Below are 15,408 nucleotides of genomic sequence, written 5' to 3'. Positions count from 1 at the left end.
TTTTAAGAGGGTGCTTTGTATTGCATTACATGTACAGCAATGTAAACATTAAGATTGTTGACATTTAAAAAAATCTTTTGTTTACATTTTTTTCTATGATAAAAAATGTTGAGTTATGGAATAGAGGAAATAACACCATGTTTCCCCCCCCTTTATTGGGGGATTAATGTTTTATATTTTACAGTAAATACAATAGTTTGTACATGCATAACAGTTCTCAGTTTTTCACATAACAATACAACCCCTACTAGGTCTTCTGCCATCCTTTTCCAGGGCCTGTATTCTCCAGAAACTTTTATGTTGGTGCATAAGCCTGAGGCTCCAAAGTCCCAGGTTCAGTCCTGCACACCACCATAAGACATAGCAGTGCTCTGGTCTCAGTTGGTCTCTCTTTCTTCCCACCCCACTAAAGTAAGACAAATATGTTGAACTGATACCTTTCAGAAAGAATTTAATGTATTTCTGATGATTTCTCTGGAATAATTTCATACAAGAGAATTTCTGAGTCAAAGTGTATATTCATACTATTTTTGCCACCCTATTTTTATTTATTTTTATTAGTGATTTAATAATGACTGACAAGATTGTAGGTTAAGAGGGGTACAATTCCATACAATTCCCACCACCAGAGTTCCATATCCCATCCCCTCCATTGGAAGCTTCCTTATTCTTTATCCTCTGGAAGTATGGACCAAAGAGCTTTATGGTGCAGAAGGTGGAAGGTCTGGCTTCCATAATTGTTTCTCTGCTGACCACGGATGTTGGCAGGTTGATCCGTACCTCCAGCCTGTTTCTGTCTTTCCCTAGGGGGGCAGGCTCTGGAGAGGTGGGGTTCCAGGACACATTGGTGAGGTCATCTGCCCAGAGAAGTCAGGTTGGCATCATGGTGGCGTCTGCAACTCGGTGGCAGAGCTGGAGGAGGATTGACATCCCAGGCCTGGTGTCCCAGAGCACAGTCTGAAGTGAAGCATGTCAAGGTGGCCCTGGTTGCATTGATTTGATTGAGGTCAGCAGATGCAATATCAAATGGTATCGATCAAGAGGAGCATGAAGGAAAACAAGCAAAGCCCCAGAGGTGGGGCCGGTGGTGGTGCATCTGGTTGAGCACACACATTGCAAAGCCCCAGAGGTTCCAGGACTGGGAAAAACATGGCCAGCCTATTTTTAGATGGTTTTCTGTGTGATTGAGGTTCTGGATTCAGTCCCTAAAACAGCTTATGCCAGAAATGGTGCTCTGGTTCTTGCTTTCTTATAAGAGTATATATATATATAATTGCTGGGACTTCATCACTCCAGACTGAACTGTTTCAAGTAGAAAGGAAGACAAGTAAATATGGTAAATACTTTCACTTTTATCTTTCATAGTGTCGTATGAAAGGCAGAAGTAGATGTTTATGATTTTAAAGCATAATTCAAACAAATTAGATGATGACGTACTTTTTTTTCCCCTTTCAGTTGTTATAGCTGCTGATGGAGTACTGAAGGTAGGACATTTTCTTTTAATTAAAAAATACTTGTGAAAAAAACAAAACTTGTAGGGCAGGGATAGATACCATAATGGTTATGCAAAGAGACTCCCATGCCTGAGGCTTTACAATCCCAGGTTAACCCCCCACCCACACACACACACACACACACACACACACACACACATCACCATAAGCCAAAGCTGATAAGTGCGCTGGTTAAAAAACAAACAAACAAACAAAAAAAACACTGCTCAGAGGTGACTCAGCAGGTGAACCACAGGATGTTGTTTCTGCATAAAGCCCTAACTGGTCTCTCGCACTGCATGTGACCAAGTGGTGATCTAGTGTCTCTCTTTTTCTTAAAATAAGTAAATAAATATTTTTAAAAAATATATATATATTTCCAGGATAGAGAGAAATGTGGGACCTTGGTGCATAATGAAATTGTACTCACATGTCAATGACTACACTGTAAAGCATTAGCCCCCTCAAATAAAAAAAAAAAGAAAATCAAACGAAACAGTATTTTCCAGGGCCTGGGGCTACTTCACATAGTCTGAGCTCTGGGTCTGAGCACTGACTCCACATAGGAGTACCACAGCACAGGGTGAAGACCCACGGGTAGTGGAGCAATGAAGGGTGTTACTCTTACTCTCTCTTCTATTTCTCTCCCTTTCTGTTTCTCTTTAAGTAAACAATGAGTTTTGAAAAACATGGCCTGCACTGATAGTATGGCAGGTGTAATGGTGACCTAACTGTGTGTTTCAGATGTAGGTTTTTTTTTTTTTTGTTTTGTTTTGTTTTGTAGAAAGTTAATGCTTGTTTCTCTGTTCTCAGATCTGTGACTTTGGTGCCTCTCGATTCCATAACCATACAACACACATGTCCTTGGTCGGAACTTTCCCGTGGATGGCACCAGAAGTCATCCAAAGTCTCCCTGTGTCTGAAACTTGTGACACATATTCCTATGGTGTGGTGAGCTCGTTTTCTATGCTAAGGAATGGGGTGGGGGGGGGTACAAACAACCAAGAGAAGAGGGAGATAACATTTTAGAAAAGTTTTAAGAAAGGATGCTATACCTGATGGAATGAAGTAGCAGCAGACAAAACACTTTCGAATTGCTAGAACATTCATTTACATTAGTCACTTTTCTGCATCAAAGTTATTCCATTCCTCAGTCAGTAGCAGCCACTATCACTTCTAAGAAACAAACTAGCATAGAACCTGAAATTATGCTAGGCCTGCTATTTCCCTGGGAAGAGTGTTTTCCTGGATGGAGATATGACTAGAGACTCTGTAATTTAGTAGAGATGTGGATCACTTGGAACAAAGATTCACTGTGGTGAGTTATGTAAAACATCTGCCAGAAGCAATCTACTGCACCAGTAGATCTGTCAAAGGAATCAATAGAAGATTGTTTAGTGTTAGCCCCTAGCCTGACTAGTGAATTTCTGGAGTGCAGAAGAAGGTGTACTTCCGGTTCATGCCTACTGCAGGTCTTAGGAAGTAGGAGTGGCTCTCTTAGAGCATGTATTCAAGCTATTACTTGAGAATAACAACAGAGCAACAGAGTTATAAGAACAAAATAGTGGGAGGTGAGGATGGAATGGAAGTAGAATGTTTTATTTTGAGGGGTTTAAGAATTGCTTAACAAATCATTCTATCAAGTAATTTGAATTACTATATCAAACTTTGCAGCCAGTCACTGAATATTCACATTGCTCAACTATATGTACACACCAAGTGTTACTCTGTAGAGCCTGCTAGCTTCAATCACAAGATTTTGAATAGCAATTTTTACATTTATATTAGTCTTCTGTTAATTAGTAAAGGTAAAAAACGCCTTTTCAGATAGTCTTTTTTTTTTTTTCAAGTATTTAGGTATTGATCTATTCTTTTTTTCATTTTTTTAAAAATTTATTTATAAAATTAAAAATGTCAATAAGACCATAGGATAAGAGGGGTACAATTCCACATAGTTCCCACCACCAGAGTTCCGTTTCCCATCCCCTCCCTTGAAAGCTTGCCTATTCTTTATCCCTCTGAGAACATGGACCTAGGATCATTATGGGATGCAGAAGGTGGAAGGTCTGGCTTCTGTAATTGCTTCTCCACTGAGCAAGGGCATTGGCAGGTCGATCTCCCACTCTATCCCTATCTTTCCCTAGTGGGGCAGGACTCTGGAGATGTGGGGCTCCAGGACACATTGATGAAGTCATCTGCCCAGGGAAGTCAGGTTGGTGTCATGGTAGCATCTGCAACTTAGTGGCTGAAAAGCATTAAGATAGAAAGCAGAACAAACTGTTTAATAACCAGAAATCTAAAGGTAAGACTATGACAGATGAGATTTGGGGTCTCCATTCTGGAAAAAGCTAATAGGTCTATTTTAGGTCTATTCCAAGGGGCCCAGGACTTTAATAATTTTTGCCTGAGCCTGACAGCTAACATGCAGGTGGTCTAAAGATATTGTCTGGGGAGATGGTGTCAGAGTTGGAGATAGGACTAGAAAGCTTGATCAGGGCAGAGAATAGCTCCCAAATATGGGGAAAGTATATAAATACCATTAACTGTAAACCCCATAGATTTGATCTGAGGCCCATATTCAGCATAGGAGCCAGTGTAAACTCTGCAACTGAGTTTGCATTCTGTGGTCATAGCTTGGAACATTCTAGGCTGCACTCATTCACAGAGTCTTTTAAAACAGTTTCTGGGGCACAGAAAATAGCATAATGGTTATGCAGAGACTCATACCTGAGGCTCTGAAGTCCCAGGTTCAATCCTTGGCACCACCATAAGCCAGAGCTGAGCATTGCTCTGGTAAAAAATAAAATAAATAAATAAATAAATAAATAAGAAAACAGCTTCTGTTGTTTACTAACTTGAAGAAAGAGAGGTTTCTTTGAAATGTTGAACTTCCTTACCCATAGCTATGTTAACTGAATTCCATTCAAAAAAGTACACATTGAACTTTTACTTGTAAATGAGAATTCAGGATTGTACTTAATCTGACTCCTTCCTATTCTGTTCTGGATGAACACTACTTAAAAAAAAAAAAAAGTACAAGCGTGCTTTCCAAAGCCCTTTAAAAAATACAGAATTACAGGGTCCGGGTGGTGGCACACCTGGTTAAGTGCACATAGTACTAAGCACAAGGACAGGTGCAAGGATCCAAGTTCAAGCCCCTGGCCCCATCTGCAGGAGGGACACAGTACAAGTGGCAAAGCGGTTCTGCAGGTATCTATCTTTCTCTCTCCCTCTTTATCTTCTCCTCTCAGTTTTTCTCAGTCTTATCCAATAAAATGGAAAAAATGGCCACCAGGAGTGGTGGATTCCAAGTGCAGGCACTGAGCCCCAGCAATAACCCTGGAAGCAAAGAAAAGCAAAGAAAAACCAGCATTACATATTTGAGCCTGGCCCCCACTGCATTAATGAAATGGATCCACCTGCATATCAGATTTCAGGCTCAGGCAAAAAAATAAAAATAAAAATAAACCACTAGTATAGCTACGGGCCCTTTGAAAAATAACTAAAATATGCCCACTAGCTATCTCAAAATGGAAAACCCCCCAAGAATTCATCTGCACTAGTCTAGCCTTTAGGTCCATGATTGTTCAACAATTTGTTTGGCTTTGTATGTTAACTCTCTTTTCTTTCTTTCTTTTTTTTTTAACCTTTTTTTTTTTTATTTAAGAAAGGAAACATTAACAAAATCATAGGATGGTGGGATACAACTCCACACAATTCCCACCACCCAATCTCCATATCCCATCCCCTCCCCAATAGCTTTCCCATTCTCTATCCCTCTGGGAGCATGGACCCAGGGTTGTTGTGGGTTGCAGAAGGTGGGAGGTCTGGCTTCTGCAATTGCGTGGGCGTTGACTGGTCGATCCATACTCCCAGTCTGCCTCTCTCTCTCCCTAGTAGGGTGGGAAACAGAAGAGGATAGCTATTGAGATAGCAACCATGCTAGTTTTAGAAATTTGTAGTCTGGGGGCCAGATGGTGGCACAGCTGGTTGAGTGCACATGTTATAGTGTATAAGGAACCAGCTGCAAGCTCCTGATCCCCACCCACAGGGGAAGCTTCAGGAGCATTGAAACAATGCTGCAGCTGTTTCTCCTTCTATCCCCTCTTCCCTCTCAATTTCTCTCTCTGTTTCTATCTAACACACACACACACACACACACACACACACACACACACACACACACACACACACACACACACACACACGTGTTTGCAGACCATAAACTTTGATGCCTAAGAAGGAAAGTCATGTGGTTTATATTAAGAAGTTTTGGTAGTGGCCTTTCAAAGAGGTGGGTAACCTGTTTTTGTCAGTTAGAACATGTTTACATAAAGTAACTCTTAGGGGCAGAAAGGTAAGCTAGCTCACCAGATATGTACCACGTGGGAAATGCTGAGGCGAGGCACGAAAGAGAGCTCTGCAGTGGTGCTGTCTATCTGAATGAAAAAAAGGGGGAGGGAAGAGTAGGACAGTTACTGATGGGCAAGTCAGTGGCTCAGATATATATATTAGTTCTTTCAGTCCACCCCCAATAATCACAAATAAGTAAGACCATGAAAAGTTATTCTGGGGGGCCAGGCAGTGACACACCTGGTTAAGCACCCATACTACCATGCACAAGGACCCAGGTTCAAGCTGCTATTCCCCACTGCAGGAGGGATGCTTCAGAAGTGGTGAAGAGCAGGTCTGCAGGTGTCTATTTTTTTTTCTTCTCCCTCTCTATCTCCCCTCGTCTCAAATTTTCTCTGTGAAATAAAACAAGAAAGGAAAAACAACAGGAAAAAAATGGCTGCCAGGAGTGGTGGGGGCCCAACAATAACCCTGGTGGCCATTAAAAATTAATTAATTAATTAATTAATTAAAATAATAGCTGTTCTGTTTTGAAACCCCTGTCCAAAAGAACTCAGTTTTTTTTTCCATCTCATTTTTTGTAGTTTTTCTTGCCGTAAGAATCAGCCTCGAATGTTCTCAGGTTCCCTGACCTTCCTCACCTTGATAAACCTTTGCTGCTTCTTAACACATGGAAAGACTGACAAGCTTTGTTCAGCTTTCAAATAAATGTGCTGGGGGTGAGGGGGAGGTGGGGAGTGGTAGGATTTGGTGGAGGGTAAAATGATTACCATGTGTGGGTGTGAAATTATACCCTGAAATAAAATTATTATCTTTGTTTGTTGGATAGAGAGAACCAGAAATCAAGCGGGAAGGGGATGATAGAGAGGGAGAGAGACAGAGAGGCACCTGCAGCCCTGCTTCACTCCTTGTGAAGCGGTCTCCCTGTGGGTGGGGACTAGGGGCTCGAACCCAGATCTTTGTGTATTGAAACGTGCACTCTACCAGGTGCACCACCACCCGACCCCTTAGATTTCTTTTTTAAATTGTCAAATCACTAATAAAAATACACAAATGTACTTGAAATGCCTGGGTCCATGCTAGTGAACTTTGCTAGTCAGACAATTGTTTCTCCATTTTTTTGTTTTGTCCATTTTACAAGGAGTTTTCCCTACACTCTTATGATAACATCTCTTGAAGGGCCAAACCAGGGATAGTTATGTTACACACAACACACAACACACACACACACACACACACACACACACACACACACACACACACACACACACCATTTAGTGCAAATTAGTGGAAGAATAAACAGTCTGAGAACACGAAGCCTAGCTACTCCTTGAAAAACAAAACTGTCCTAGTGACAGTGCAGAGAGGAATACCTTCTTAGAAACTTCTCAGTGAAAACCAGTTTTGAAGATGAAATGGTCTAGGTAGATAGCATAATCGTTATGTAAAGAGACTGCCATGCCTGAGGCTCTGAAGTCCCAGGTTCAATTACCCACACCACCATCAACAAGAGCTGAGCAGGGCTCTGGTGTAAAAAAACAAACCCTGCAATGGTCTGAGTGCATGGCTGCCTTACTTGTCTGCGAGCCCTGTTCCAGAACACATCTGGCTCAGGTAATGGCTTTCCATTGTTTGTAAAAGAAAAGACAGGAAAAGTACACAGCCATGTCCAAGTTTCTTTTCAGTAAACTAAAAATAGAAGTTTTCTTTGTGAACAGTTTCAGTGTGAGGACATCACAGTATAAAAAGAATCAGAAAATATTTTCAAAGTGAAAGGTCATAATACTGTTTAGCCGACATCCCCGTCCATACCTGATATTTTCAGGCAGGGTTTAATGTATTTTTAGATCTCAAATGAGCTTCCTCAACAAAATTACCTTTTATGTGCCAAGTCATTTTTGTTTAGTGTAAGGGGACCAAAAAAAAAAAAAGAGAGCTTTTGCCCTATCTCATATCACCTACTTTTTGATAAATTCTTGAATCTGGCGAATTAATAATAGACATCCATGAGAGGTGCTGACACAGGAATGAAACTAAAGACCTCATTTGGGCTTCAGAACCCAGCAGCTAATGACGCCATCCTGACGGTTTTCCATCCATCAAATGATTCCCTCAGTTCTAGTATCTCTTAAGAGATGCAGAGAGGGTATTACATAAAACAGTCTTCTTTTTTCCAGGGCTAGAACTCTTTAGAGAAATACAACTTGGATCTTATTAGATTTTGGACAATTTCCAACAGACTATTTTGGAATAGAGAATGACACGAGGTAAATTTTTTCCCAGTGTTACTATGGAAGTTCTGGGTTTTGCATTTTACCTTGTAAAATCCCATCGACACCAACAGAAGACACCAACCAGACTGCTCATCGAAGGGCTGGGAGTCTGAAGAAGCATGTGATTTATTTGAAGCGAATACACTTTTCCCATTCTCTGTAGGAATGCCAACTCCATGCATTTACTTGCCCTTCATATCGTTTCCCCCTCTCCAACCCCAGCACGGGGGGAGTGGTAATTGCAACAAATTGAGGGGCTTTACTTCCTGCTCAGCCTTCTTGCTCCCTGTGCCCCTAGGCTGGGGGATTTGGGTGATGGCATACCTGTTCTGACTCCTACCATCTTTACTTAAACTGTTTGCTAAAAGCATCCCTTTCTAGGGTGCCTCCTTACCTTTCCCTAATTATTTCTGCGCCTCAAATAGAATTATTCAGCAGCTCTTCTAAAGAAGTATCTTACACACTTGATTAAAAGCCCAAAGAGGCTTCAGTGATTTTTTTTTTTCCTCTCCTGCTTGAGCAGCATCTGCCAATTTCCCTGATTTTCCTGCTAATTATCTTTGTATTAGCCAGAATTCATTTAACGTTGTGGCTCAACGAAGCCTGAACACTGACTGAGAAAATAGTGGATACGGAGTTTAAAGGTTCATAGAATTTACTTGAATGGAGTATATGTCCTCAATCTATATTCTTAGTCTGAAGTGTGTTGTTGTTTATTTATTTTTTTTTAAGGGTGGGAGAAATCTTAATCAGAACTGCTAGATTCACTTCTGCCATGGTTCCCTATCTGGCATGTAGCATGCCACATTCTCTCTCTCTCCCTCACTCTCTCTCTCTCTCTCTCTCAAACCACAACTTTTCATAGTGAGTTACATTAGAATTAAGAATTTGACTTTCAGAGTGAGACAGCCAATTCATACTTGACTTCCTCCACTTAGTGACTGACTGAGTGTTCTTGGGCAAAATTTTTTTAACTTTCTTAAGTCTAAGTTTCCTCATCTACTACAAAATAAGAATTATATCTGTCTGATGGGGTTGTTAAAATTGAAGCTGCCATTTCATCCCATGAAGTATTGGTAGACTCAGATCTTTGATGTTCATCTGTATAAATAGAAAAAGGTAACTGGGTGTGTATCTTCCTTGCTCAATGTCTAAAGAGAAATCAGAATCTGTGGTGGCTTCATGGGATTTTCAGCAGCAGTTTGATTTCTTTGGGCATTCCAGTGCACATTGAGTAGTGACCGATCTCTGCAGTTGCAGAGAAGAGCACATACATGAACCCACCTCCCACACAGAGACACACACTCGGCCTAGATGTACATGAAGTGATTATTGCATTTGATAAGAAAGTGTGATAAGTTATGTCACAGGTTGGTGAAAATGAATCCCTTAGATGGATTCATTGTGAGTCACAGAACCCAAATGTCACAGCTCAGTGAGCGCTCACCATTGTGGGGAGAAGTAGTTTAGCCAGTGATGTGGATTGGGAGCTTTATTTTTTAGCTGCGATTATTATTGAGCCTTTTAATATACTTTTGAATTCCCAGTTACTGTCTTATAATGTATAAAATATTGAAACTACAAAGTATTTTTACTAGCAAAACATAAAATTCAATTTGTGGGACTTCGAATATCTTAGGGGATAAAGTTTAATTGCATATACCCCTCTTTTCAATAAACTTTTAAATCTGACTCTCACTGCTATAAACTTCACCCTAATTTCTTCTTTAGAAATAAAGAACAAAAATGTATATATTAAACGGGAGAAGTTCTGTGCATGAAATACATGTTTTGCCCAAGTTTCTGTAGGTGGAGTTGGTTGTGTCTGGTAATTGGATACAGTTAAATGTTAGATAAAGTTTCAGTAACATGCTAAAAATATAAAGTACAAGAATAAAAATTCCATTTTCTTTTTTGTTCCAGGTTCTCTGGGAGATGCTAACAAGGGAGGTCCCCTTTAAAGGGTTGGAAGGATTGCAAGTAGCTTGGCTTGTAGTGGAAAAAAACGAGGTAAGACTACGATTCTCCATTCAGGTACATAGATCAGAAAACAGTATTGGGGTTTTGCAAAAGACTTTTTCATCTTCTTCAAATTGAAAGTAAGTTCACGCTTATGGAAAGATTAGCAGTAGGAGCTAACACAAAGGGTCAAAGTGATGTTATTCCTCATGAATGGACCCTTTACATCTAATTGTTGCAGCTTCACGTCGTGATGCTGTAGATCAAAAATTGTACAAGTACTGTACTAGTTTCTCAGTCTCAATTGTAAAACCTAGGGGTTTGTTCTTAGTGATGAAAGAAGCCATCGCGTCCAGGGTAGGGGACAGTTTAACTCCATCTCCTGCGTTTAGGACATCTTTTTTACTGGCCGGGAGTTGATATATCTGTAAGAGACCTTCAGCTACTTCAACTTACCTCTCCCAGCAGGAGTCACTATAGTACAAGAAACTGTCGCTTAGATGAGAATTTCAAAAATAAAAGAAGAAAAAATAGTTTCAAAAAAGGGAAAAATTACAGTTTTGCCACCTACGTTGAACACCACATTGAAGATGAGCTCCTCTCTGGAATTGGCGAGGCAGTGGCCTAACTGCTCGCTTCTTCATGCAGAGCCTTTCCATTTCAAAAGAACTTCAGTGGCGTAAACACCGTTTGTGCTGTGTCCCCAGCCTCGCTTTTCTTCTTCCCACAAATTGAGGCTTTCAGTTAGTTGGACCTATGAGCCTACATCAGAGAACATGGTACATTCATATCAAAGAGAGCAACTACATTTTGAAAGGTTTAAAATTGTGACTGAAAGGCACAGCCATGGAAATTCTCAGCATAAGGATGAAGCATCCACTGTCAAGGTATTATGAGAACTTAGATCATGTAATGGAAGCACACAGTTGTCTTTGTGATGCAGGGTGACTTCATTTCACAAAACTTTGTCCACATTTTATCTGTGCCTTCTCCAAAGGGTAAGATTGCAATCTTAGGATAAAATAATTTGCAGAAATGGTGACTACAAACAGATACTCCCTTTTTAATGCTTTGAAAGAATGTAATTGATCTGGTCCCCCTATGAATGCAGAAATAAACTCAATTAAGCGAAAAGTGCCTATTGACTCTGAGAATCTAAGTGTCCGTGTCTCATACCACATAATCCAGAGTCACTTTATTAATTTGTCCTCCTGAGCCAATAATAATGGGTGAAATGTTCACGATAGCTAAGCCTGATAGGAGAGAGCTGTTAATTTCTTTAAAAAAAAAAAAATGAGGAGTTATATTCAAGAATGTATTTGACTTACTGTTCCACAGAAGCTGTTCTGTTTTAATTAAATATGATAATAATCCCTGGTGTGCTGTGAAATATGACCTCACACATAGGATAACTAATATGTTCTTGATGTGAGAGACTACTTGTTCTAATCTGTTCTATTTCTTTTGCCAGTAAGATGCTTAGATGTTGCTTCTAGGTTTACACATAAGAATGAAGGAAATTATTGACCTTCTGTTGACTTTAGAACAGGGCACTCAATGTAATCTTTTTCTCTCTACATTGTTTTAAGATAAGCTAGAAGAAAGTTGTTCTAAAAGCTAGTTTGATACTCCCAAGCATTTATGAAACAGAACAATTAATATTTTTAAATAGCATTTTATTTAAAATGGCAGCATAGAGCACTTTCAGAACATTGGAGTATCGATCCAGGGGTTTAAAAACTGGAACAAAAACATGAATTTAGAAGTTGCCTTTGGATAGTTGACTTGAGGATTTAGAACCACCCATCAATAGCCGTCAGGACCTCTGCAGCATATACAGGGAGGCTGTTGCTTCCTTCTTTCCAAGCATCCCTAAAGTGGGGGTCCTGTTTGATCCAGGGTGTGATCTGATGATCAGCTAGCGATCGATACCTCTCAGATACCTCCTCCATTTACTTATGAAATGTAAGATGAAAGAAAGTCACATGTGAAATAAGTTTCACAACTTTCTAATTATCTTCAGAAAAATTGGTTATGATAAGAATATTCATTCATCTGTCTGTTCTTGGTCATTATTTGTCAAAAACATGGAAATTAAAATTGAATGGTTTTATTATTATCATTCAAGAAGGTATCATCATTTCACCTCATGGAGACACATATTAAATACACTGGGAGATTTACTATATAATTCAGATTTCAACTTACATATACTTTCACAAAATCCTGTCCATTTCTAATTATTTATCTCCACTTTGTACTATTAAGTTGAAAAGAGAAAGTCATATTTTACTACAAACTCACCGAAAGTTAGTTGTCTATACAGTACAAGGAATTATGTGTATATTTCATCCAGTTTTCCGCACTGGTGGCATACAAGAATAATATGTCAAAACCAAGACATTGACATTGATCACTAATCTTAACTAGATCTGATTAAGCTTTATCACCTAAAAGTACTTTTAGCAGTTGTAATACTATCTGAAGATTGTATCTTCAGGTTTTTGCTTCTAAGCCTTGAGTAATGAGATGTGGCTTTATTTTCTAAATTTTTTTATTTTCCCCAATATTAAATGTAAAACTAAATCCATAAAGCACTGTTAATAAGCATTATAAGGCAAAGAGTTAAACCTTGTAGGAGGGGTGTGATTATTTGGGAATTACTAATACATATTTTTTAATGTAGGGGCCAGGGAGATGGCTCAATAGTAGAATGCATGTTTTGTGTGCGTGAGGCCCTGGGTTTGAGCCCCCAAACCACGTTAAAAAAAAAAACAAAAACAGAATATCCTCACATTAGCAGAGAGAAGTGTGCTGGTCTCGTTCTCACATACTTGGCTTCCTCTCCTTACTGATCAAGAACAACATATAAAATATAACAGATTTGTATATTTGCTTCTATAATTTCCATAAAATTCACTTAGTGATCATTCAGACTGTCTGACAGCCTAATTTCTATCTTGATAAATACTTAGTTTTCATATAAGATGTTTTTTGTTCTAAGTGGCAAAATTACTATCCTTGATTAATACGGGGGGCCTTAAAAAACTTAAACCTGTTATACTTGACTTTACTTTAGAAAAAGACAAAAATTTTGACTTAAAGATAGTTTTTGCACCTGATTTAGAAAATGGTGCAAAAAAGAATAAGATCTTTAAAAATATCTTTTCTAATTTAGTGGTTAGAAAATATTTTAATTTCAAATTTGAAAAGTGTCTTACTTTAAAACACTTAGTTTTAAGTAGTATTGCAAAACTGGTGCTGATATATGGATTTTTCAGAATGTTGTGCAATTAGGGAGTACCCAGAGTTACATAATTACAGCATAAGAATTTTGAGTTTGACTTTATAGTGCTTTCTAGGGCCAGGGAGACAACATTATAGGCAATTCAACAGACTTGTCTGCCTGAGGTCCCAGTTTGAATCCCTGACATTACCATTAACTAAGTATTGCTTCAGGTAAAATAAAAAGTACTTAAAAAAAAAAAAATCTTTCAAATGAACCAAAATAACCCCTTACAGAAAATATCTGAGCTCAACTTTAACTAATAATTGACCATGCAATATAAATTAATTTTGCCTCCATAAGGACCCAGGTTTAAGCCCCCGGTCCCCACCTGCAGAGGGAAAGCTTTGCAAGTGGTGAAGCAATGCTGCAGATCACGCTTTCTCTCTATCTCCACCTTCCCTCTCGATTTCTGCCTGTCTCCATCCAATAAATAATAAAGATAATACAAATTTTTTTAAATGTATGATACTTCTTAGTTGAGTAACTTTCAACTTTATCACACCTCGTGCTCTTTTTATAATAGTTGCATTAGTGCTCCTACTTCCCTTAAATGAAATTTAGAAATAATACAGGCTTTTAGATACATTATATTTTAAGCCAACTGTAATAATGCTGTAACTATAGTGTAGTGAATAAATAGCTGAAATGCATACAGCAGTGTGTAAATGCCTGGGTATGGCCAGGGAGATGAGATAATAAAACACTTTTAGGTTCTTGCCCCTGTAGATAAATAGAATTCCATAGCTCCAAATGCAGTGTAGTGTATTAGTAACTACAGTACTTTAAAAAAAAAAAAACATTTCTTAAATCTTTATTTATTTGATAGAGACAGCCAAAAATCGAGAGGGAAGGGAGAGATCAAGAGGGAGAGAGACACAGAGACATTCACTGTCTCCCTCTCTATCTTCCTCTCCCCTCTCAGTTTCTGGCCGTCTATCCAATAAATAAATAAAAAATAATACAAAATTTAAAAAAAAACTATTCACAAAATGTTTTTTCTTTCTTTCTTTATAATCCCAAGGAATATTCTACTCTCAGAAAATTGTAAATTTCATTTGCACATTTTTGCAGACCTGAAGGGGGCATTTGGAGTTTGGTGGAATGCAGGAGAATCCACTGTCATGCTGGGCTTTATGCTATACTGAAGGATGTTGAGCGTTCTCGAGCTGCTCTAGGTGCGACCTGCAGGGGGGTCACTTCACAGGCCGTGAAGCAGGTCTGCAGGTGTCTGTCTTTCTCTCCCCCTTTCTGTCTTGCCCTCCTCTCTCCATTTCTCTCTGTCCTATCCAACAATGACAATGACGACATCAGTAACAACAGTAATAACTATAACAACAAAACAACAAGGGCAACAAAAGGGAAAAAAATAATAATAATAAAAGAAAATGACACTTTAAAAAAGAAGAAGAAGAACCACTACTTTAGAATGCTAGAACTAACGCCAGGCATGTACACCCACTTCCAAAGTAGAAGTAACTTTACAGTTGCCCGCTTTCTTATTTTCCAGTTACCTATAAAGTCCAGCGATAGATTGATGACTTTAGATTTAGTATCTAGGTTTTCCAACTTGTCCCTCTCCTACTGTGGTTTCTTCTAGACTTAATTCTATACTTCGTTGCATTTGTTGTGCTAAACTTAATTTCTCCATCCACTGTGATTCCTCTGTGGAGAAAAAGTCTAAACATATTTAGAGGTTAAAGATTATCAATTTAAACAGATTCTTACCTAAATTTACTATTTTGTGATCCGGAATTAGCCTCTTGAATAAGCTTTTGAATGGTATTTACTTACCGTTTGTCTTCAGGGTTACTTACCGTTGGGGTTCCTTGCCTGCATCATGAATCCACCGCTTCTTCCTAGCAGCCATTTCCCCCCCCCCTTTTTTTAAATTATCTTTATTTTATTTATTAGATAGGAAACAGCCAGAAATCAAGAGGAAAGGGGGTGAGAGAGGAGGAGAGAGACAGAGAGACACCTGCAACACTGCTTCACCACTCGCAAAGCTTTCCCCCTGCAGGTGGAGACCGAGGGCTTGAACCTG

The 15,408-nt window shown here is 39.0% G+C and overlaps 1 protein-coding gene across 4 annotated transcripts in view; it reads left to right on the top strand.

Moving 5' to 3' along the window:
• The window catches only part of MAP3K20 (mitogen-activated protein kinase kinase kinase 20), a 179,505-nt gene that overhangs the window by 88,465 nt on the left and 75,632 nt on the right, over positions 1–15,408 (top strand). For all 4 annotated transcript variants that reach the window (XM_007527210.3, XM_060177708.1, XM_007527211.3 and 1 more), the window contains exons 6-8: positions 1,456–1,484; positions 2,307–2,444; positions 10,043–10,129. In XM_007527210.3, the coding sequence (XP_007527272.1) occupies positions 1,456–1,484; positions 2,307–2,444; positions 10,043–10,129 (254 nt within the window). The remainder of the gene's footprint in view (positions 1–1,455; positions 1,485–2,306; positions 2,445–10,042; positions 10,130–15,408) is intronic.

The sequence above is a fragment of the Erinaceus europaeus genome, chromosome 18, assembly GCF_950295315.1.
Source record: "Erinaceus europaeus chromosome 18, mEriEur2.1, whole genome shotgun sequence".
NCBI classification, from domain to species: Eukaryota; Metazoa; Chordata; class Mammalia; order Eulipotyphla; family Erinaceidae; genus Erinaceus; species Erinaceus europaeus.
This window is presented reverse-complemented; position numbering and strand designations above follow the sequence as displayed.